Below are 24,665 nucleotides of genomic sequence, written 5' to 3'. Positions count from 1 at the left end.
TGGGAATGACATGACAGTCAAACAGCTCATGGAGTAACAAACTGTGAATGCACAAAGACTCAAATGTGTCATGTCATTATGTGTGTGAATGATGGTCAACATTAATGAGCACGGCCCTTGGGCACAATGCGACTCTACAGGCTTTTTGTTCCGAATGTCAAGAGGGTCTTTTACTTCGCCACTGTTGGGAAGTCATGGAGGTTGAGATTCTTGCATAACCACCGCCTTGTCCTCATACTCCACTGAGATGAATAATTAAAACAAATGAGGGTAGGGATGAGCAGATAAGGATGTCAACATGCTCATGCACTGTCCATGTCAGCCCTAGGGGACTTCCCATCCCATTTGGAACTTTGGCAGGGCTGTGTGTGTGTGTGTGTGTGTGTGTGTGTGTGTGTGTGTGTGTGTGTGTGTGTGCTCGCGTGCACACGTGTGCATGTCAAGAGAGAAAGAAAATGGTTGTACTTGTACCAGTGGTGGCAGTGCATTATTTTAGGCTTCATCATCTCAACATGTTTGAAACCAGTGGTCTGGAATGACACCATGTGGATGATAATAACACTGACACAGAAAACCACTGGATATGCAGCGATCTACGGCGAGCTCGGCAGAGCACACGCTGTTCTAATGTGTGCAGCATGCAACTTTGATAAGCTGGCAAGTTGTGTGAGTGAGTTATGAGCACACTTGTTTCCCTAAGATATAATGGTGCTAACAGCCACATTCTTTGGCAGCTTGTTTATGACAATGTTTATGTGCCTGCATGCTCTAGTATCTGCTGTAGCGTTTTGGGATTTTTCATATCCTGCTGATATTGACACCAGTACTTTGTAGTCACACCCTTGTTTCTAATTCACATTGCATTATTTTATTACAAGCTTTAACAGATGTACATTGAACAATTTTGAGAATTGTTTTGCCACTGCAGTCTCTCTTTTGGGGACCCTACAAACTACTCTTAATATTACATTACAGTGGACAGTTCAGTGTTGCTCCGAAGAAGAGTCTGAGAGAGGCCTGAGCTGAAGAGTAATGAGGCTGAAACGAGCAAGGAGTAATCTGACCCTCTAGCTCAAAACCACCTCAATGCTAAGCTGAGCAAACCTCTACTCAATCCAAAGCAGACAGGGGATCAGCCCAAGCTAATGCAAAGCTTCAACATCCATACCAGATGATGAAGATGGTGCGATATTCCTTGGGGGGAAGGGCTGGCAAGCCAGGGAGGATTTGGAAAGGGATATGCAAGCTGTAAACAAGTTTGTTATCTTGTGCTCTGGGAAGCATACAAAAGAAGGGAGAGGGGGCAGGGCGTCATGTCAAACAGAATGAGACAGAGAGAGGGGACATGATCCTCTCTTTTGGCAGAAAAACCACAGCACAGGAGGAATACCTCCACTGCTGAGGGTAGTTTGGCAGGCCAACACTGCCCCCATGTGTTGGCATGGCATATAATTACTTTGTTGAATTCTCCTACCAACTGTGCATTTAAAACTGCATTAAAACAAATTCATCAGTAATACAAATGCCTCAGCCAGCTATCTCTAGAACTGGGTGTCACTAGAAAAACTGCAATACCAACACTGGCTCTAAAATACTAGCTTACTTTTTACAATATCTTTCTTTATTAAATGAATGCACATTTCAATATGTAATAGAATTAGCTTCTTTTCTATGTAGGTTAACACCTCACTTGATTGACTTCTTCAGCACAAAGCACTCACAGACTAGTTTAATAGTCAAACATTCTCAAGAGCTTAGATATCTTGAAACTGATACAGAAATATTGATGGATATTATTTTAAATTTCCCAACTTTACCTACCTCATACTTAAATGTTGCATCCAGGAGAAATTCCATGAGCATCCTCTCTCCCAATTCCTGGCTGGCCTGGTCGCTCACAAAATGAAGAACAAGCACCTCTTCTTCCAGGAAGTGGCTGTGTTTAACCATGGATAACATGGCCACTCTGAATTTCTCCTGAAGGCTGCGACTCTTGTCTACCTTGGTGAACATCATGAGTGCGTGGTAGTGTTTGTCGCCCACAGCCTCGCCGTCCCCTCCCCGGAATCGCCGATCCTCACTATCATCTCCTACATCTCTCTCTTCCCCTCCGTCTTCCTCAGATCCATCCAGGTGCTGCAGCTTGGTGTCCACAGTCAGGTCTGCATCATTTCTGTTGGTGTTGTGGCTGGCCTGCGTCTGCTTGATACGCTTGGTAGTGCTGGAGAAATTCTGCCTCTCTGAACCAAAGTAGTAAAAAGCTACAACTGCTAGGGCTGCGGCAAGGAGCAGGACTAACTGATAGGACCTGAAAGTGCTGATCCTACCCATGCTGCTAGCTATCATTCTTAGGATGCCCATATCTACAAGCCACTTCGCTATCCCGTTGATGTCATGGGAAAGGCGATGTGTATGCAAATAAATGCACCATCTCGTGTCCTTCTAGTTCATTTTCATGTGTCAGGAGTAAGTTGTCTCATCAGCAGATAGCCTTTTTCCTGTAAGAGAAACAACAGACAGTCTCTAGAGTGTGGCCTCACTTTTCTGCTTCATATTTAATGACTTCTCCTAATTTAATGGGGACAAGTGGGTTAACATAAAGTTAATATAATGATATGTTTTCAATTTCCTGTACACAATTTGTATGCATCTGTGTTTCTTTGGGGTCTACTTGTGGTCTACTTGGGGTCTTTTTTGTGATTTTTTTTTTTAATTGATTTTTTTTCTATTACTGATTTAAAGTAAAGATATCGGTATCATATGAAGCTAGAAAACCTAAGGAATTTGTTGGTGCAAAGCAAAAAGAAAAACTGGCATTGCTGTTTTCAAAAAGGTCCCTTGACCTCTGACCTCCAGATGTCTGAATGAAAGTGGGTTCTCTGAGCAGCCACAGCTCTCCCCTTTGCAGACATGCCCACCTTCTGCTAATCCCATGCAGTTTGGGCCACAAACCATGCAGTCCAAATGTGTTCTTTTGGCCTGCTGTAAAATGGTTTGTTTGTGCAGACTGGGGCCTAAACAGTCTTGGAGTTGCATCAATTGGCTTTAACTGGAAAGCTGAGACTTTTGTGGATTCAATGAACCACATTTGATTCATGTGTGATGATGTTAGCCCCCACAGCAGCCATTTCATTGCAGTGAGAATTTCTTTTGAAACTTGACATCACTGTATAAAATGAACTGCAGTGACCTTTAGGGTAATCGCAGCTTCATGAAACTTTACAACCACAAACTAGAGGAGAATTCAAAAAAACAAAAAAATGCAATAAATCATAATAGGATTGCAATACTTGAAGAATTGCAATACACATCAAATTGGCACCCAAATATCACATAAGCATATCATCCCAGCCGTATTAAAAAAAAAAAGAATCAACATTTTAAAACACACTAATTTCAGTTGTTTTGGATGATACAGAGGAACTATGACATGCCATTTATAATCTTCAAAAAAAAAAATAAATAAATAAATAAACTTCCCTGTGCTTTAGGGTGCTAACCTAACATAACCACACATGCAGTAACATAACTACTGAGAACCAGTCCAGGTCATGACACCTGGACAAGAACTTTGACTTTTAAAGGAGGGATGAGTGTGGCAGCTTATGTTTCATTTAAAAGACTTTTTAGGTAGTCAGCAAGACACATATTTTACCTGACAGATAACCCTGAGTTTTTTATATTGTGATAATTTACTGGAGGTTTAGATTACTGGGGTCAAATTGACCCCAAGTGATAAAAAGTGTTGGTAAATTTGAAGGTAACAGGAGGATTAAACGAATGCAACACTAAACGCACTGCACTGCCATGTGGATATGCTGCATGTTGCCCACAATATCATTCATTTGATAAAGCACCGCACTTAGAGCCGCCAGTCTTTTGGCGCCTCTGTTGACAGCAGACAACATCATCAACAGTCCCATCCCCCATCATGCAAGTCAAAGCTTGAAGTCATTACTTCTTAGATACTGCCAGAAAATCTTACTATATATCATGAAAATCAGCCACTCGCCTGTTTCAACTTGTAGCTCCCCGGAGAGTCATCTTGACAGCTTGCTCGGGTCTTGACAGACTTGCAGCTTTACTAAGGTCTTAAGCATCTGAAGCAATGCGTTTGCTGCTACTACATTGCGGGGCATTTTGCAGCCGTTGCAATTAATTTGTAAGAGCTGAAAATAACGCATCCCCTCCAGGAGCATCTACACTGAAACAACACTGGGTGCTGGTGACAAGCTAACGTTAGCTAGCTACCATGCTAATTAAGAACGAACTACGGCAATGCGCTTATGTGCGTCGCTGATTCGCCCTCCCCCCACTCGGTTCCTCAGCCAATGCTTATGACAACCCAAAGAAACTGGTAGTATGAATGCAAAATGTCTTATCGCTTACAATATTGTTGGATTTTAATATGTAAGTACTTGGAGACAGTGTGGTGTATCGGGAAACTACTACAAGACGCCCTGTGACACGAACTCCGCCACACCAGTTTCGGTTCAGCCGTGTTCCGACTGCCATGCTGCTTTTAGGTGCTGTCGGAAATGTTGGCACTAAACTTTAGACCGAGCGGGCATGAGCGACTCAAATAAAATAAAGGGGAAAGGGGAAATTTAGACTGATGATGTTGACGACGACGACGACGACGACGATGATGATAATGATGATGATGAATAAGAAGGACAATAAAAATTTTGCAGAGAGGTGTAGAAGTCATATCTACTGCTAGCCTAATGGCATTACAGAGAAATTTGATCGTTATATGTTGGTGACTCGGTTGGTGGCATCAATGGGCCCATTTATTTCACTTGTGGGTCTGTCTAAAACATTTTCTAAAATACATCCATATCACATATCACCGTCATCAATCATCATATCAAACAAATCAATTTAAGATCAATTGTATGTTTGTTTTGTAGCACTGTCCTGCTTCATTTTTATGATGTCAGAGTATGTCGTTTGTGTCAAACTAAATACTCCTAGACGTATTCCTGGCCTCATCCTCATTGCCTCCAAAAAAACACTTGAGTGGGGGCGGTAAGTATTATTTACGACATAAATATTTAGCAGTGAGAGCTTTCGGGGAGCACCTGAAGGCAGCATCACCCCTCACGACATTTTCGACTACGGCCATTGTTGGTGCACGCTCACAATAGCTGGCTACAGCTAACGTTAGCCACATTGCCTTTCGTAGAAAGATGCCAGTTTTTGTCTTTTTCCGGTGTTCAACTTTTGCCTGAAGACGTTACAAACACTCGAGTATTGTATGCGCTACTCAGCGTGACCTTTCCGCGTTACTCATCGGTTACATCGCTAGCAGAAAGCTAGCCAGCTCGCTAACATCTCGGGAAAATGAATTCCAACACGAACGTGATTCAGGTGACCAATGTCTCCCCGAGCACCACGTCCGAGCAAATGAGGACTCTGTTCGGATTCCTCGGGAACATAGAGGAGCTCAAGTTATTTCCACCTGAGTGAGTATTTGGCACAGTAAATCAGCGACTGTTATATGTTTAGGTTGGCGGGGCTCGAGCTGAGTTCGCCGAGGCCTGTAGCCGCACGCTGGCCTAGTTGCTCGCTAGCATTTGCCCGCGCGGTGATGCAGAAAGCTAACGTAGAAGTCAGCTACACTAGTTAGCAGCAGCTTCCCACCGCTTATGGACCAGGGGCCAAAATCTACAGTGTTTGTTGTACAGATTTAAGCACAGCACCTTTCCCAAGACACACGTGAGATGGGTTTCAGGGTTTCAACACTGTGCTATCATTGGGGTGGGATAAAACTTGATTTACGAAAGTATCGCGATTGTTTTGGGGGATTTTTTTTTTAAAGATTCTATAAAATATCGAATGGCGGTATTGAATCATTAAACTAGTTAAAGATAGTGGCATCATGTGAAACTAGACTACCCAAGGAATCCGTTGGATTTTGCTCCAAAGTTAGGCTGAATTTTGGCGAGGAAAAATCTGCCATTTTCAAAGAGCTCCCTTGACCTCTGGCCTCCAGATATGTTAATGAAAATAGGGTCTGTGGGCACCCGCTGGTCTCCCCCTGTGCAGATATTCCCACCTTATAATAATCCCGTTAAGTTTGGGACAAAAACCATGCAGGTTTTTGTAGGCAGTCCAAATGTGATCTTTTGGCCTGGTGTAAAATGGTGTATTTGTGCAGACTGGGGCCTAAACAGTGTTGGAGTTGCATCAATTGGCTTTGACTAGAAAGCTGAGACTCTTGTGGATTCAGAACCACATTTGATTCATGTGCGATGATATTGGCCCCCATAGTAGTCATTTGAAATCTGCCATCATTGTATGAAATGTATGAAAATGGCAGTAAATCATAATATTGAATCACAGCACTTGTAGAAACCCAGTACATATCGAATTGGCACAATGTGGTAGTAACAAATCAGGATATAAACATATTGTCCCAACCCTACTAAGTGAGTTTGCCTGTACGTCCTCTCCTGGCATGCACACAAACTTCTTGATTTCAAAGTTAACAACATTACATCACTGGGAATGCCTGTCTCACCTTGGACTCCCCTGAGCTGAACTGCAGTAGTTTGTCTGTTTGTATTAGTTAGCAGGGCATCATTGATTGTTTTCTGCTGTGTGTGTTTTTCTTGTCCTATCACACCTGGCTACACTGCAGGTAGGATATGCGAGAGACGGTATTACAGGTGGGAGGTGGAGATTTAGATCTGAGTTTCATTTTCATTTTGAAGAAAACAGCATCCTAACAGCTGTGCCTCAGTTCCTCTGCCCTGGCAATATTCCTATGACCCTCAAATGACAATGTTAGAGAGAAGTGCCAAGGGCTCGATTGCAGGGATGCTTGGATGGAAAATTGTTTGTTTTTGATACACAAATTATTTTAATCATCCTCATGTATATAAACTAGTACTTTCTTTGAGTTCCGTCTGAAGAGGGCATGTCGCATATCCTTGTTTGTATTCTTTGCACAACATGTTTGTATTTTCTTCCAGTGACTCTCCCTTGCCTGTGACTTCACGTGTCTGTTTTGTAAAGTTCCATGAGTCTGAGTCGGTGGGCGTGTCCCAGCACCTGACAAACACCGTCTTTGTGGACAGAGCCTTGATTGTTGTCCCATTTGCTGAAGGTGGGTGCTTATTTTGTTCTTGTATCACTCACTCTATGAACATAAAACACAATATGTAGGTGTATTTTGATAGAGTTACAAACACTGTGAATTGTTTTGACCAAGCTAGCTAAGCTTTTCAGTGCCTGGCAGTTCTAGGTTAGGGAAATGTACATTTGTGCCCATGTCTTACAATCTAGCCTTTTTTTGTAAACTTCTCTCTCTGTTATTTGTGTTGTGGTTTTCATAGTGGACAAGTCATTTGCAGAGAGCCCATTCCTTGCTGGCTGAAAGTGGTCCTCTGCTGCCATCAGGAGATTAGAAAAATTAATGGCACCAGGCTCGCAAGCCCCTTCTCACTCTTATTCTGCAGTAAAATATTAACTCTTTTTTTCTCTCTGTTCAAGGCATTTTTTCATTAAAACACACTAGCCACACAACTCTTAAGCAAAATGGGGAAGGGGGTGCAGGGCCATCTCTGTCCCTCATTTCTGATATAAAGGCTTTGAAAGAATTTTCCAAATATGATTTGTTTCAATCAGTAGGCATGCACAGACACAAAGCATGCAAGGGAAATTAGCTAATTAGTTATGCATGCTAAAAAACAAAAATTGAAGGTCTGTATCATCAACATTTAGTAATTTTCAGCAGATGCTCTGGAAATTTATCAACCCACAATTTGGCTATTAATCTTGATAAAAATCTTGTGCTTAGCTTCCTTTGGCTTGTATTTGCTCCATGTGCCAAAGCCTTATATTGTTTTTGTACATTGTGCATCTCCATTCCCAAATTTGTACTAACATACTGGAGGTAAAAGTAGTCTTAAGCCTCTGCTTGATGTTGCAGTGAAATGCTTATATTATTGACCCTCTCCACACATGACTCTGAAAGGGTTGAGTGAATCTCACGTTTAACGGTGGTGTTTCTTTTGTTGTTGTGTTTTACAGTTCTTTTTCCTGGTTCAGCCAGCCCTATATACCAGGCCCTGCTGAAAATGCCACCCAACAGTTTTGTCTTCTGCAGCCTTATCCTGTTTCTCAAGTGTCCTTTCTGTCTGGTGTGTGTGTGTGTGCGCGCGCATATGTGTGTGATTGTGTGTGTGTGTCTCTCTCTCTTCGTGAAAATGAAAATTGTCACATTCGAAAATAGCCTGTTTTCAGATTGCACAACCATGGATCATGATCTCCATAAGATTTTCCCTTAGATTTTTTTTTTCTTTACTGTTCTATGTTTTGTTTCTCTTCAGCTTTGGGCACATTGTTCATGATTCTATCGGGGTTTTTGCTGGCAATAGCCCTTACTTGATAGAACCTTTTTCAGTGTAATATAGCCTCAACTTTGTTTGCTGTTTTGGCGAGTTACTGTTGGCTAAAATCGAGCAGTACTGTATCTGGTGAGCACTGTATATGGTTGCCATGTAAGTGTCATGGTGGTTGTGTAGAAAGTAGCCACCAGCAAAAGCCCAGACAAGGGCATATGATTTGAACCATTTCTGTTATTGTATTGGTAATGGTAAGTAATGAACCATAAGTGATGAATTGTACCCTTCTGTCTACACCCAAATCATGAACTTTGTTTTCTGTATCTCAATGTTTTTTGTGTGCTTTATAGCGAAGCAGCCGGCGCGAGTCGCTTGTTCATAAAACATCTAATGAAAGTTGAGAGCACATCCCACTGGACAACCGACTGTGCTTGCTTACGTTTGGTTCATGACTTAAAAAACAAGTACAGGTGATAAAATCTTGGTAGTGTTGACCACAGTGTGTATTGTGACATTTGAAATCATAGCTGCTAATCCTAGCATCATACTTTGAAAAAAAAAGAAAAGAAAAAAGTCAGGGATCAACATTTACAGACAAGACAAGAAGTGGAATGTGTTTTGTTTTTGCTACATTTCTCTCTCATGGTAAGAGTAGTTAGACTGAGGTGGCTTGTCTGTAAGTCTTGTCTGAGTGTAGTAGATTTTGGCTTGGAGCATGCACTGATATGTTGTTGTCCTTCTCCAGGAGTTATTCCTGATGAATCTAAAGCTCTGTCGCTGCTGGCTCCAGCCAATGCCGTGGCAGGAATGATGCCTGGGGGAGGCCTTCTACCCACACCAAATCCTTTGGCATCAGTAAGTTTTCACATTTGTCTTAAAATCCTATGTTGTATTCATAATCTCTGATTAGCATTTTATTTGTTTGCTTTACATAGCTTGACAAACTGTTGGAAAGCTTGGAAACTTTTTTTTTTTTTTTTTTTTTAAGCTATAAAGGTCATTACTAAATCCAAGCTAAATTTGTGATCTGTGAAAATGTGTTTTTATTAATAATATCAGTGGGTTAAATTATGTGATTTGTGCAAAGCACAAAAGCAATTTCTGTCATTCAAATAAATTGCTTTGATTGTGCAGCACATTACATTCCAAAGGCATTTTAGAAATTAGGCTTATATATTTATTTAAAATCTTCAAATTCTCAATAATGCTATTTTCTTGTAGTAGAATTAAGAGACAACAGTGATGAAGGCTTAGCAGGGGCAGGCAGCAAACATGGCACTGTAAATGCTTTTAAAGGATTGTTCTTGCTATAGTGAATGTTGAGCCGATTTTTTGTGAGAGACAGTTTTGTGCTAACCTTTACTGGAGGGATTTCTAGGATGTTCCACATTATTCAGTATTCTGTAAATTTTGAAACTGTTTCAATGGAGAAAACTGTTTCTCAGCTGAAAAGGTTGAAATGAGGCAGTATGTAACCATAGAGGCCATCAGAGGTTGCTGAAAATTGCTGTGTGAGGTGGGACTGAGGTGGGAGCAAAAAGTGTAAGCAATACCGTGATGAGTGTTGGGTATAACTGGCCAAAAACGTCCATTGCAATTTTCAGAGTTTTTTTCCCCTTAACAGTCCAGAATGCCAAGATACAGTGTTAACATTTTTACATAATATTAACACACCCCTGCTGTGTCCAGTTAGGGCTTCCTGAATGCCTTGGGTTAATTCAGAACATTCAAGTGTACAGATTTTGCCATGATAAATGTAATGCTTTTTAAGGCAAGGCTTCACAAAAAAAAATTGACACTGAATTTCATTGATATTGCTGCTCTGCTGTTCCCAAAACTTTGTATATAATTTTGAGCTGAGCAGAAGTGGGTAGTGGTAAATGGACTGCATTAGTGTCCATACTGAAAGATACTGAAAGCACTTTCCAATATATGCCTCGCCTTCTCTCATTCATTCACACCCACATTCATACACGGATGGTAGAAGCTGCCATGCAAGGTGCCAGCCTGTTCAGGTGTGGTATTTAGAGGTGGGAAATGAGTCACACAGTGATTGTTTCTTTAATAATGGCATTTTTAATCAGGAATTAGTTGACAGGAAACGAGGAAATGTTGCAGAACAGGCTCAACATTCACTGTGGACAGGATTTAATATTAAACTCAAATATCCCCACAGTGCCGTAAGCAGACATTGAGACTAGCATGATGAAGCATTAAGTAAAACACATTATCAGCATCTGTACGCCCTTGTTTTTTTTTTTTTTTTTTTGTTTTTTTTCCCTTTATGAATACATACTTTTTTAGCCCAAGTGAGAATAGCCCCTGTAACTGTGGTAACTGTGAGTGTTGGTGTCATGCGCTGCTTAATGAGCCATGCAGAGTGTGTGTTAAGTGTCTGTATCAAATGTTCAGATGGGAGGGGCACCATTCGGAGGTCTTGGAGGTCCTAACATGGAGCAAATAGCCATGGGGATGCCTGGACCTAACATGAACCCCCAGGTTAGGACTTGATCAGTGGCATTCTTAGTCACTGCAGATTTGTTTTAAAAAACCTTTCATCAAATGGATAATATCCTGCTTCTCTTCTGTAGGCTCTTTCTGCTGACTTCCTGAAGCTCATGCAGTCGATGGACCCCAAGTAAGAAACAACACGCATAGTCCCGATTCAATAATTTAGTTCCTGAAATATTTTGAGAAAATAATGGTAACCCACTGATGCGCTTGCAGGTTGAATCCTATGGCAGCTGGACTGAACTTAAACCCAGGGTTGAAAGCTGATGCCTCCAATAAGGAGATTGAGGAGGCCATGAAGAGAGTTCGAGAAGCCCAGTCCCTCATATCTGCAGCCATAGAGCCAGGAAGTGAGTACTTGATTTCTCTGTCCCACACAGTGACACTAGCACCATAGAGTTATGTCTCTCTGTGTAGCCAGCACAACATAAGACACCACTGTTCACGCTTTGGTGAAACTTGAGGGAACGAATTGTCTCGCTGCTATATCCTGGCATTCAAAAAAAATACACCATTGGGTGCTACAATAATGAAACAGGGTTAAACAAGGTCATATTTGTAAATGATTGGTTCAGTAATTGATTTGGAATTAGAAGCTTGCTGCTCTTAAGAAAATATATTATGAGGGACTAAACTGCTGCAGGTATTTCTGCTTTGTGAGTATCCTCTCCTATGTCAATATAGAATACAGTGGAGTGATAATTACAACAATGGACGGCCATTGATGAGCCAATTCTTTACTGAGTAGAGAACATGCTGTTGACTACGTCTGACTAAAGTAAACTTCCCAGAGTATGTTGGAGGATGACAAAGCAAAAACATTGTATTCTGTGCAGCAGTTTAAACATTTAATGCGAATATAAACTAGAAAGTTTCTTGAAAATATTTGCCATCAGCACTATACTTGCCTTCTGTCCCTGTTGTTGCCAGACTGAAACAGAAGCAACATGTTAGAAATGGAAAGAAATCTTCCATAAAGGAACTTTACAAGCTGCTAAGGGGCATTGATCTCCACCTGCCTCTGGGCTTAAATAGACATGTCTGTAGATGTTTGTTAATTGGGTCATGCAGCTTGGGTCAGATGATCATCTCGTGGATGCAGAACTTGTTTTCATCCCCTTTGGCATGTGGTGAAACTTGCCAGAAATTAAAACCAACACTTAAAGACACTATTTTTTCCCCCCTGTCATCCATGAAGTAGCTAAGTATACAGTCAGGATAAATGGCAGGTTTGTAGACTGTTATTGTTTTATGGTGCATTTAATGTTCACTATTGTGTGAAAATGGTAATGTATTTTTATTAAACTGTCATGTGTTTTTATTTGCTGCAGATCAGCTGTCATAAAGGATTATGATAACTGGCTCAGTCAGCTGTAGAAATTTGTTACATTTTGTGAGTGGTACATAGCTGCTCTCTCTTCACTTCAGGCTTTTATTTTTGTTGTATTTGCAGATAAAAAAGATGAAAAGCGCAAACATTCCCGCTCTCGCTCCCGGTCACGGTCACGACGCAGGAGGTCCAGGTCTCGTTCAAAACACAGGTAAGACCATTGTCTGTCAAATCCTGTTTCTGGCCTGGCAGCATCAGCAATGAGACCAACATTGTCATGTCTGCACAGTAAACATGAAAAAAAAATCTGGAAATTCTGGGGATTCTCCAGTTATTAAATGTATCAACTTTATGGCAGACGATCAAAGAGCCGTTCTCGGCGGAGGTCCCACTCGAGGAGCAGGAGGAGGTCCAAGAGCCCACGAAGGAGGAGGTCTCACTCCCGAGATAGAAGCCGCCGAAGTAGATCCAGGTCAGCATCTCCTCTGTGGTCTCTGAGACTTAGACAGCAGCCTTTCTATATTTTTATTTTTCTATTTAAACTTTCATCCAGGGAGGCTTGGTTGACGACCACTACTGGTGCATAATCTGACCTGCAGTTTAAAGTGACAGTTTTACTGAATACATATACACATGTTGCATATTCACATGCAGGAAATGCCAATATGTCCAAGGTATAAAAGCCTGGCACTGTGACAGTTAGGGGGGAGTTTTAAGTGGTTTGGGCATTTGAAGCAGTAACTGTCTATTCACAGCTTCACCCATCTAACCTTCATGCTTCTGCTCTTTATTTATAATGTGTTCTTTTCTTATATAATCCTTGATTAGGGACAGAAGGAAGGAGGAGAAGTCTAAGAAACGGTCTAAGACGCCCCCCAAGAGCTACAGTAGCGCCCGCAGGTCTCGGAGTATTAGCCGGTGAGTGGCCTGGAAAATATGATATGATGACGTGCAGACAAACCTCTGATTGAATTAAGACAAGCATCACAAGAGTCACACCCGGGTGTTTTTTGTAATTAACCTAACTAGGAGACGCAGGCGAAGCCGCAGTGCATCTCGGTCCCCAAAGAGGAGGCTTTCCAGATCGCCATCACCCAGACGGTGAGTACAGTACAGTTGTCCCACCTATTTGATGTACAGGAAATGAAGATGCTATCAGTGTGTAGGACCTAAGGAGTTTTTCAGCCTTTACTATTATGTATGTGTTGTGTACACAGCCACAAGAAAGAGAAAAAGAAGGACAAGGATCGGGAGAAGGACCGCGACAGAGACAGGAGGGAGGACCGGGACAGGAGCAGAGATGAAAGAGAACGTTCCACTAGTAAGAAGAAGAAGAGCAAAGACAAAGAGAGAGATCGGGATCGCAAGTCTGATAGCGAGAAAGGAGATGTCAAGGTTTGTATAAGGGATGGAGTTCCTTATATTGGTTAAATTTATTGACAGTTCATGGAAAAAACGCTTAACCCACTGGTGATACATTAAAAGCGTCCTTAAAGCTTAACTTTGGCCGAACTTTCGTCAAAAATTGAGCTCACAGTTCATGCAGCACCCACCAGAGATTCAGCACCTCATTTGCTCCCTCCCTCACACACTCATACGTGTGGCTCCAATGACAAGCAGCAGGGGCGTGAGAACTGGTGAGCCACAGCTGCAGTAAGCTAAGCTAAAGGACTGTAGACTGTGGCTGGCGAGGTGATATTTTTGGGGAAGGGGAGGCGAGCACGCATGGTGCGCGTGCACATGGTTGTGGTTGGACTGCGGTAGCGACACCTCCTTGAGGTGATTGGTTGTTTGGTGTCGCACCATGTTGGATTTTGACAAATCAAATTACAGCCCCAGAGCCAGGAAAAACAGATTTGTTCCTTTAGTTTGGCCCGTATCCTCTGTATAACAGTAATTTGTCAAAATTATGAAGGAAAAGGTTAACCTAAACAAGCTTCAAGTCCAGCTTAAATAGGTTGACTGCCTTTAAATGCAGGCGGTAGCAGATGTTTTTCATTTCCATAAGCGGTAACATTGATATAAAATTATTGAGGAACCATGTTGAACAGATAGTGAAGTTTCTAATCTGAGCATTGTACAGTGTGTGCTTATTGCATCATTTCCTGCTCATGGGCTCACACCTGCACCCCATCCATATTTTCAGTCGTTTTAAAGGGCCATACAAGTGATTTTGAATGTGTGGTCCGTTTACTACTTTTTACCCACATTTTACATTTCAACAAATCATTTTGCTAATCATGTGGGGGTTTGACAGCATGTGATTAAAAATGGCTTAATTGTCACATTTTAATTTTTGGTCGGTTCGCCCATTGTTAAGCACAACCCTTCACCCTTGTTGCTGGAACAGGTGACCAGGGATTATGACGAGGAGGAGCAGGGTTACGACAGCGAGAAGGAGGGAGAGGAGGAGGAGGATGACAGGAAGAGTGACTCGGACTCCGCCTCGTCCCCCAAAGCCCCCGAGGAGCTGGAGAGAGCCGAGGGAGCGATGCCTAAGAAGTCCAAACTAAATGGAGACGATCATCACCAGGAGGACATGGAGATGAGCGACTAACAATATCTGCAGCTTTCCTGCTTTGTTTTGTTGTTGTTTTCCTTTTTTTAAAAAAAAAAACATAGGCCACAAAACAGTTGTGCCTGATCACTGAAAGTTTAAAAGGTGATTTATAGTCTTTGGGGGGAGGGTGGGGTGGGGTACAAGTGTTTTGCATTTTAGATTCTCTCAAAAGACAGACGGGATAATCAGATTATCTCTGTATTGGACAGAGTGTCTAGTCAGCATGTGTAGGAAAATTGTCACAATTTTTTGTAAAGAAAACAGTGAGGAAAAAGAGAAAAATATTAATATTAGACATGGTTTTAAATTGTCAAAATGCTGTATTTTTAAAACCCTACTGATTTTTTTTTTCTCCCATTTAAGTTTCCATTTGTCTTTAAAAACTTTTGGTCTTCCTGCCAGTAGAATATACAACAGTTTCCACTATAATGCAGTTTCTATATACCAGACAGGATTTGGTCCCTTGCCCATTCTGACTGTCATGTAACACTGAACATCAGCACCATGTTCCATTTGGTGCAGTGCAGCTTTTATTTGTTTGCTCTGTTGGAGACATAACCAATTTGCTTTAACTGTATTGCACTCAGTCCTGCTCCATCTGTCCCATCCTTTTCACCACCCCCATGTAAGTGTACACTGTAGATCCAAACGTGTTGCTGTAATACATTGTAATATTTTACAACAAAGTAATAAAATTTGGGTTAAACTGTTTTTCTTTGTGCTGAGACTGAGGAAGGAAAAATCATTACAGACGATAAATAAAAAGTCTAAGATCCTGCTCGTGATATCAGTGATGTGAGGATGTGAAAAACATGGAGCCCATTAGTTCATTCAGATATGTGGGGTTTTTATTTTAGTACATTTTATATGAAAATAGTGTGGCAGGCTTATACAGGGGTTCTTGCTGTACAACTGGCAAGATGTAGATGCATGAATACAACAAACATAAGAGTCAAGCTGCTGAAGCCATCGGCAGGAAGGGCCATCAAATAAAAGTGTACGTAACATAAATGAGGAGGCACAATTCCATCGACTGCACTAGCCAGTAGTGAGGAGTGGAATCGTGATGGAGAGAAATGAAAAGCACTGTACCTGGCTGCACTGATACTGGAAATAAGAAGCTGCTCCACCATGAACGCCTGGCTGCTGGACAAAATCTTAACCAAGCCTAAACCATCGCATCAGTGAAGCCAACGGCTGAGTTTTGACTCCGGGGTTAGCCAAGCTTAGGAATGAAGGAAAGTTAAGCGTAACATCCTGCAGAATATCTATTTGGATCAACATCGACCAGATAAAGAGCTCGTCCACTGTTTAAGCAGCTATAAAGATTCAGAAGAGTTTACAAGCTTTTCCTGCCCGGGTCAGTGTCAACACCTCCTGGACTGCAAGTTTCTACAGAATGAATTTCCAAGGAACCATGGTGCTTTGTGCTCTTCTCCCTGTGGAAATGGTCTAAAAGGGGTCCATACATTTCTGCAAATTAACTGGGATTAAAAAAAAATAATAATAATAAGGGAACACAATAAGAGAATAAGGAGATTTTTTTTTTAAACCAGCAAAGAAATCTATGTACAAAAATATCAACTGCCACCATGGTATAAACCAATAAACTCTTTGAATTAACTCACATGACAATACATAAAAATTTCCACATCTCTTCCTCGCGTAGACTACATCTTAGTCCCGTCAACATGAAGAAAATAAAAAAAAGGAGAACGTAAAAGATCAAAGCAATAAAAACAAAACTGATGTATTTACATATTGCGCAAGGGAAAGGCCCAGTTTTTGTTACATGTAAAAATGGCGTGAACATTGTACTTAAACATCATTCATTCATTCCCTAATGTCTACTGATAACTCCTTAAAAGAAAAAAAAAAAAGTACAACCCCCCTGGTTTGATACTTTTCACTGGATTGTTCAGTTTGTCGTATAGTTTACAAAGGTAGAATATGAAGACAGAAAACAAGGCTTAGACGTCAGGACTTGTAATGCCACGCTCGCCGTCCCGTCAAACAGAGAAGACTTTGTGGTACCGTTAAAAAATCTGCAGCATCTCTAGCGTCACCTCACTGACACGACATTTTCAAACGCGGTGCCGGGGACTCGCACCGCGGCCGCCTCCGTGAGGCCGGCCGAGTGCAGAGCAGCTGTAGTGAATCGAAATAGTGCCCAAAATGTCAGTGATGCTACTCCACGCTCGGGACAGGCCTTGTCAGACACACCCAAACCGAAACAAAACAAAATAACAAAACAACCTATTTTATCACTTGCTGATTTAAAGTGGAAACTTGTAGGTTGTTAATCTGTAAAAGTAGCCGTTTCATTAAAATGTACCTTTTTATTTTTTCACAGGTATTAAGAACATGACGGTCTTCTATCCGGTGATGTCAGAGAATTGCATTTTCTTGACCTTAAAGCTAAAAACATCTAGAGTTTTTTTCAGAAAATGTCTACTTTTGCAGAGTAAACCCCTAAAAAAAAAAAAAAAAAAAAAACGTCAACTGTGGAAATCCTCTTCAACATTACCACATACAGTAACTTCAGTGCGTCACTACGGGAGGTTAGACCTAGTCCCTTTATAAACATTACATACATACTTACATACATAGCATCGGCCTCTCTTTCCTCACTTCCTCTATCTGCCTGCTTCTCTGTCGCTCACTGCAACCTCAATGCCCGCTCGTGGAAGAGACCCCCAGTCCCTCTCACTTGCCTGATGAACGTAGTGACTTTGCGTCCTGCATCACGTTCCCGGGCTGAACCAAAACTGAAGGTGGTGCAAAAAGTAGAAAGTGCAACACTGTGCCCCACAACACTTTTTAATGATCACCTCTCTGCCACGATGGGCTGTTGTCATGGCGGCTGCTTTTTTAACTGTGGCTGTCTTACTGCAGTGGGGTGTTGTAGTGAATAGGCAGACAACCCCTCCCCTCTCAACCATGGTTCAAACCCCCCCCCTGTGTTAGCCAGCATCTACCCTGCCCGAGTGTCCTTTAGCAAGGCACTGAATCCCTACCAGCTCCAGATGTGCTGTTCTGTAGCTGACAATAACCTTAGTTGTTGTTTTGCTTTTAAAAAACAAACGGGGGGGAAAAAAAAAATGTTTTGGAGTGTGATGTTGCCACGTTCTACGTTTGCTTCCCCCGCGGCGGTCCGACCTGAAGGGTTAAAGGTCGGGGAAGCGGCTGGGGTCTTCTTTGTACTCGTTGGGGATGGTGAAGATGGATTCGTCGAACTCATCGTAGCGAAACTCCTGAAATGTCACCGTGGCTGTGATCGTAGGAAAGACAGGGATGTCTGCGGGGGAAGCAGAAGCAGCGTCACAACTTTTTAATTTTTTTACAAGCCTTTGAACCAGAACCTTTGACATTTTGACACCTGTCACAGAAATGTCTCTACTTCTCCTGTTAGTTTCTTTTACAAATGAAAACTAAACTGCTGCAGAGAGAAAAGAAAACAATTCTTAGTTAAAAGCATCCCTTAAAATATCCCTCTCAACCTAATTACACCATCCCTTCAGTCCACTGATGTCATATGTTCAAATTTCCATACAGCTATGCTTGATTGAGTTATGTCTACTTACCGAGTTTGACAGGAAAGCCAGGGGGGAGCTTCATCTGAACAAACTCCCTGAGTTTATTAAAGTGCTTGAAGGGTGCAATCACCTCCAGAACATTTAATAGCCTGAGGGGGAACACAACCAACAGATGGCGTTACACAGGGAATTCAACCAACATGGAGTGAGCACAAATTTTACGTGTGGGTGCGACGCCCCTTTGTCCAGCCACGCTTGTGATGCACCAATAAACTGTCAAAACTAAACAACTAAAACATCCCATCCCGTGTTCACAGGGAGGGGTGAGGAGGACGGGACAGCTGGAGCAGGACTGAGTGCAGTACTGATAAAACAAACTGGTTCTGTCTCCAGCAGAGCAAACCATGAAAATCTGCACTGCGCCAAACGCAACATGGTGCTGATGTTCAGTGTTATGTAACGGCCCACGTAATGGACGACAACTTTGTTTTCCAGTAAGTTTTCATTTTGCCTTTGGAGTCTTTCATCTCGTTTATCTACATGTGCTCTGCGTTAAGATCTGACCTGCGTCTCTGTCTTTATTTTGATCGTGACTGCTTTCTCTGTTGCACCGCTTTACCAGCTTAACTTAATTATAACCATCCTCGGCGCTCTCCAAATGTTAATATCTTTACTACGCGCTTCCCATTAAAATAAAACAGTTTTGATGGTGAGGTTGTGAGGAAACTCACGATTCAATGCCCAGAGGGAAGTCTTGACTCATGGCTACTGTAGCTTTGAAGTTTTTCTTGCTCTCTTTGCAGACCAGCTCTCTCCCAAGATGAGGAGCTCTGTGGAGAGAGAGGAAGGACAACCCGTCAGAATATGACTCAATGATAACATCACTTAAACACTTATGAGCTTCATCATCTGTTATGTAACACGGCCGAGCCCCTGGAGGCAGAGCTGAGCTCTCTGTGACAGCCGCGATGTGAACATTTTGGGCTGAGCAAAGTAAAACGAACATGTTTCACCCACTACAAGATCTTCATCAGGCCGTTTCATGCTTTCATGTGTCTCCTTGTTTCCTGGAGAGCTTTTTGAAATCAGAGAGCAGTACGTCTCTTGTGCATACGACTGTTGTGGATACCGTAGGTGTGATGAGCAGCGAAGACAACGACATTTTTGCAAAACATATGCACCACTCATAGTTGTAATTACAGTATAGCAGTGGATAGAAATACGTCGTATCCTGTATCTTGCCGTTCAAAACATTCTGAGTTCAAATGTAAACACTGACCTACATTGACCTACATCTATGCACATTTTATCAACCTATGCACACGGTTTTTTGCACATTGTTTTTTGCACACTGTTGTACCTAGATCTCTAGTGTGTTGTACTTAGATCTTATTCTTTATTTTTTATTTATTTAATCTTGTAATCTGTGGATACTGCTGAAAAACTGCGAATTTCCTTCGGGATGAATAAAGTATCCATCTATCTATCTATCTATCTATCTATCTAGTGTTTGTGTTCTGTTAGGAGGAAATGCACTACTTGGAAAAAGTGACATTAACTCTTACACATTAACTATTAAGTTAAAACAAAAGAAGGTACTTTTGGAGTGACAGCTGTATGGAGCTCATTTAGCACCAAGAAAAAAACATTTTGTATAGACTATAGATATAGATATGGATATAGATATACATCTTACTGCTGAGATCTCAAATGTGCTGAAGATGTTGTCACGAATGTCCTATATAATAATATATTGTTACTTTTGGCACACATCATGTATTACTTTTTTTTGCCATCTGTTTAATAGGCATCTTTTATATTAGTAAAACAATCTGTGTAAGTTAATGGTGTTTTGTTGTTGCAAAATGCATTATGTTTGTTTATGATTTGCAGAGCATTTGTAAATCATGTTTTGGAACTAAATTAGCTCCAAATAGTAATTTAAGATGTTGGCTCACAAAATGATAACACTTCTATGAACTTTAGTAACACTTGTCCCCCCTCTGAAAGGCAATATGGTGATCTGGAAATGAACTTGCTTGTTGAAACACATGGATACCTACTTTCCATTGTCAGCAGAGATGTATTCCTCCCAGCTTATAGTGTTGGGTGACGGGGGAGTCAGAGATTGTCTCCTCACCGGCTGAAAAGTAGCAGAAAAAGCAACATGTCAAGGACGGGTACCAGAGTGAAGACCTGCCAAGTTCCACATGGGAAACACAACAAAGAGAGGGAAAAACAAGCTCTGCAGCAAGGTCGAGACCAGACGAAACAAACAGAAAACTGAGGAAACTCTGGAAAGTCACATCGTGCCAGAGTTCCTGCACTGGTCTGATCATTTGAAAAAAGTCTGTGAGGCGCAAACACCATCTGCAAATGTGTCAACAACTGGAGCAACAATTTTCAACTCCAGCCACTAGATGGCTCCAGCGCATCACTAAAGCGGCTGGGCTCGGTGTTTAAACCCCGCTCGGTGTCACAAAAGCACCAAAATATTATGCAGCTGAAATAACAATGTACACAACTGAACACCAGTGGAATCCTGAGACTTAAGCCATGACAATGCAGCGTGCTCTGTGTGCCAGCTCCGTGCACATTCCCCTTCCTTCCTAGACAGCTGTGGCTCTGCCCTGTAATCCTCGCTTTTGCTATTCAACTGAGATTACCACTTATTCAAACTACAGCACTTGCCACCCTCAGTATTCTGCAGCTAATCCCATAAACAGGATGGTTTAGTCTAACCACAGGGACTCTTTTCATCTTCATTTAAAGCTGCCATATAAAGCTTGTTTTTACTTTAAAATAACTAAATGAAATGGGTCCTTTATACAACTTTCAACTTTCTGTGACCTTGTGTGCAAATGTCCAAGCATCTCTGCCTGAGGCTGGATTTTTACGTTAGAGGCTTCTTCTAGCGTTTGTTGTGAGTGTGTGTTGCATGGGTGTGGTCACTGCTGAGCTGGACTGTGGCCATCAAGGTGAGGCCTGAGGCCGCGGTGGAGGGGAAGTCAGGCAGCACCAACCATGGTGGAAACCACAGCAAAATGTAAAGTACAGATGAACATACAAAGAGAAGAGCCGCTCAAAATCATGATGAACGTCTCTGCCTTGAGAAGGCAAAAAGCTGTCATTTCAGTTTTGGCTAATAAATAAATAAATAAATAGATAAACAAATAAATGTCATATTTGAACTAGTAAAGCCTGGATTTATACTGCAGAATATTCTGTAAATGCTATTTTGGCAGAACACAGGAGTGTGTATTGAAATTTGAATTAAATAATGAATATCTTTTCTAACTTTATTATCTAACTAATTTCTAATTTATTATCCAACGGTGCTTATTTATATCAATGTCCCTTTTTATTCACAACATAGTACACTATATAATTTCATTTTTAATTTCAATTTTATTTATCTAATTTTTAGAATTTCTAACTTCCAACACTATAGCATATATTATATTTAATTTAACAGACTAAAACTGAGATACATCATCAGCATGTTTTAGTGGAAAACATTTACTGGTATTGTTTAACTTGTGGCATCGCAACACTATTTTATCCTAAGTAACTAACTTTTATTTTAAGATTAACACCCAAGTGAGAGATCAGATGGAAGTTTTCAGGAGCCTTTGATAGTAGCTAAGATACAGGACCTTCTGGGAAAAGGTCAAATGTCTTATAATAATACGTTAATATGTTGATAAAATTATTTCATGCAAAGACAAAAACTTCCATATTTCTAATACTTTCTCTAAAATTTTTTCTCATTTGACTGGACAAAACAAAACAGCAAACTAGCTGCGTTCACCATCTCCTGCCACCCTGTGCATCTATGTATACGCAGGTTCTCCTCTTACATATTGTGGAAAGTGCACTGAGAATTTCTTCAACATGTATAAATGACCTGAACGAATATGATAAATACAACAGCAGGAGGAGACAACCCTCTTAATGTTGCTTCAATCGCAGTGCCACTGCAGCCATCACAGAGATGTTTTGGTGTTTTTCCCCCGCTGTGGGCCGTGGCCTCCCGCCGCTCGCTCTCACACTGTGTGTAACAGCTCTGCTGTGTTGTTGTGACGGCGACAGAGTACACACACAGTTCGCGGGGGCCCTGCTCTGCTGGTATGCCGGTCCCGTCTGCCGGCCTTGCCCCCCTTCCATCAGTCCATGGCACCAGTGGGTTTTAGCTTTCATCCGTCTGATCAATAGTGCCGAGCCCTGATACAAAGCCCCCGAGCGCTTCCATGTGTCTACAGGCGTGGAGCTGACCCGCTGTCCCCTCTCCTGCCCCCCTGGGTTGTCCTCCATTAGGCCACAATCGCTGTGGTAAACAGAGCTACGTCACAGCGACTGGCCTGCCCGGATACTTTCCCCTCACCTACTTCCATGTATCATTTTCCACCACAGGCGGAAGGAACATCGAGTACAGCATCAACACTACAGAGCCAGAACAAGAAGACACACACTAGCTTTGGCATAATCAGTTTTTCTTTTTCTTTTTTTTTTTTTTTTGTAAAACACAAGGCCAGCAGGCATTGATTCAAACACACAGGCGATAAAGAGACTGACAAACAACAGAGGGCACATTGATGGGACAAAGCTTCACAGAGAACAGGGGGGGACTCGACGAAAACAACCAAGCAGTTAAAAGGCATTCACCGAGTGTTGCTTTGTCTTCACTGTGTGACCGGCATTACCAATAGTGTTTAGAGAACGGCTTGCGGAGCAAATTCTGGAACATACTGTAGTGAAGGGACAGTGAGCGCGAGTGTCGCCCTGTGCATTCGGCACAGTGTCGCCACTCGGGCCGCTAGGTGGCAATGCTGTGCCTCAAATCCATGCACAGTGGATTTTTTTTTTTTTAGTGGGAAGAGGGTCGTCCCGGCTCATACACAACAGTGACTGGGGCAGCTTTTCATTCCAAAGTACTGTCTGGGAGGAAAAAGAAACAACAGCGGGGAGACAGACAGGTATTTTTCAATAAACCGTGACAGGCTGATGAAAAGAGCCAGGTGTCGGAGGTGGATATGAGGTCCATGCTCTTTTTGGAGGCTCTGTTTGGCTACAGGTGGAGCAGTGAGTGTCGTGAGGTTTATCTTGTCTGAGGCTCAGGTCCTACCCCAAGGGTCCAACGTGACAGGACAGTTTCAGGATTTGACTGGCGGTTACGCTGAAGATACAAGCAAACAAGATTTCTACACATTAACTCCTCTAACAGTTATATACCGCCGCCGTGTTTGCCTCACTTCACCCCTCTTTCACCTTTGCTAAGTTTCTAGCTCGAACTAGTAATGTGAAAAGACTGGAGAGGCATCAGCGCATTCATTCAAGATCCAAAGCCTCTGTGGGCCTCTGTGTTTTAATACAGGTGGCTACGATTTGCACTAAAATGTACGTCAAAAATGTTAAGAAATGGCCACAAATCATGAATTAGTATGCCTAGTATGACACCCACTTGGCATTTGGATCACCGACTACCTTGACAATAATTTTATCCATCCTATTTTGTGTGCCAGAGCTACAAAATGTAGAAAAAAAAGGCACTTTTCGTGGACTAGACGATCCACAGTTTAGAGTGACAGGAAACCCAGAGGAGAGCGAGAGACAGGGCGGTGGAGGGCGTGTTTATAACAAGCATTATTGGAGCAGATTATTCAATCTCTGAAAGTTAAACCCTTTAGTTCGGTCCACTGGGCAGGTGAGAACAATGCCAGTGGAGCATTATCTTTCAAAACATCTGAATGCAGGTGTCAGTCCTCTTTCAAGCAAACTGTGGTGCTTGTCAGGAGGAAGAGCGCAACCCAAACCGATGACATGAAATGACCCTGAATTTCATCATCATGATTCCCCACCGGGAGTTTGCATCCAACTCTCCCTGCTTTTTTTGCCTTGGCTGGCTTTACGTTTCACCCTGCAGGTAGCGACACGTCTGACTCACCTCAAAGTTCTGCTCGATCAGGTTCCCCCCTTTGCTCAGGCTCTCCATGATGGCTTTGTTCCTCAAGATGTCCTCCTCGCTCAAGTGCTCCCGCCTCTTCCTGGACTCGAGCACCAGGCCGTTCACTGAGTAGAAATCTGCCAGGAAGTTTCCCACACGTTCCTGGAGAGATGATGAACAGCAGCAAGTCATCAATTTCCCTTTCAGCACATCTCGACGGGAGAACGGGATGAGGGAGAGCATTAGCCACGTATCACATTCGCAATGCTCCACACTCAGTTTGTGTTGTTTTGACCCCCTGGGTCTGTCACCTGCAGTTTGTTTGTGGGGGTACCCCTGCAGCTCCTGTGTTTGGGTTACTGTATTCGCTGCCTTTCAACATTGTTGTTGTGGGGAGGGAAATGTAGCCCAGGAAATATGACCAGGAATG

General features: G+C 42.2%; 3 protein-coding genes across 7 annotated transcripts in view; 1 reads left to right on the top strand and 2 right to left on the bottom strand.

The window, feature by feature from the left end:
- The window catches only part of xxylt1 (xyloside xylosyltransferase 1), a 31,138-nt gene extending 28,642 nt beyond the window's left edge, over window positions 1-2,496 (bottom strand). For both annotated transcript variants that reach the window (XR_003928152.1, XM_030049900.1), the window contains exon 1: window positions 1,822-2,496. Coding sequence is in view for 1 of the 2 variants with exons in the window: in XM_030049900.1 (XP_029905760.1) it covers window positions 1,822-2,361 (540 nt within the window). In the remaining variant the exon portion in view is untranslated. The remainder of the gene's footprint in view (window positions 1-1,821) is intronic.
- A 2,579-nt stretch (window positions 2,497-5,075) lies between these two features.
- On the top strand, window positions 5,076-15,466 carry LOC115358397 (serine/arginine-rich splicing factor 11). Of its 4 annotated transcripts, none has more exons than XM_030050363.1 (12): window positions 5,077-5,468; window positions 6,981-7,114; window positions 9,100-9,209; window positions 10,767-10,853; window positions 10,946-10,992; window positions 11,082-11,215; window positions 12,319-12,406; window positions 12,554-12,667; window positions 13,024-13,113; window positions 13,225-13,296; window positions 13,413-13,590; window positions 14,546-15,466. In XM_030050363.1, exons 1-12 carry the CDS (start codon window positions 5,347-5,349, stop codon window positions 14,750-14,752), a joined length of 1,383 nt encoding a protein of 460 aa, XP_029906223.1. In that variant the 5' UTR covers window positions 5,077-5,346; the 3' UTR covers window positions 14,753-15,466. The 4 variants fall into 4 exon arrangements, with proteins under 4 accessions (XP_029906224.1, XP_029906223.1, XP_029906226.1 ...); XM_030050366.1 differs by lacking the exon at window positions 5,077-5,468 and adding an exon at window positions 8,705-8,824 and having other exon boundaries at window positions 6,980-7,114; XM_030050364.1 differs by lacking the exon at window positions 10,767-10,853 and having other exon boundaries at window positions 5,076-5,468.
- LOC115358396 (ankyrin repeat domain-containing protein 13C) overlaps window positions 15,293-24,665 on the bottom strand; it is a 37,151-nt gene continuing 27,778 nt past the window's right edge. The window contains exons 9-13 of the mRNA XM_030050362.1: window positions 24,236-24,397; window positions 20,355-20,434; window positions 19,023-19,121; window positions 18,340-18,440; window positions 15,293-18,053 (exon numbers count right to left, since the gene is read on the bottom strand). Coding sequence (XP_029906222.1) covers window positions 17,923-18,053; window positions 18,340-18,440; window positions 19,023-19,121; window positions 20,355-20,434; window positions 24,236-24,397 — 573 coding nt within the window. The 3' untranslated portion in view covers window positions 15,293-17,922. The remainder of the gene's footprint in view (window positions 18,054-18,339; window positions 18,441-19,022; window positions 19,122-20,354; window positions 20,435-24,235; window positions 24,398-24,665) is intronic.

This window comes from Myripristis murdjan, chromosome 4 (genome assembly GCF_902150065.1).
Source record: "Myripristis murdjan chromosome 4, fMyrMur1.1, whole genome shotgun sequence".
NCBI lineage: Eukaryota > Metazoa > Chordata > Actinopteri > Holocentriformes > Holocentridae > Myripristis > Myripristis murdjan.
Note: the sequence above shows the minus strand (reverse complement) of the source record. Positions and strands in the feature narration are given on the sequence as shown.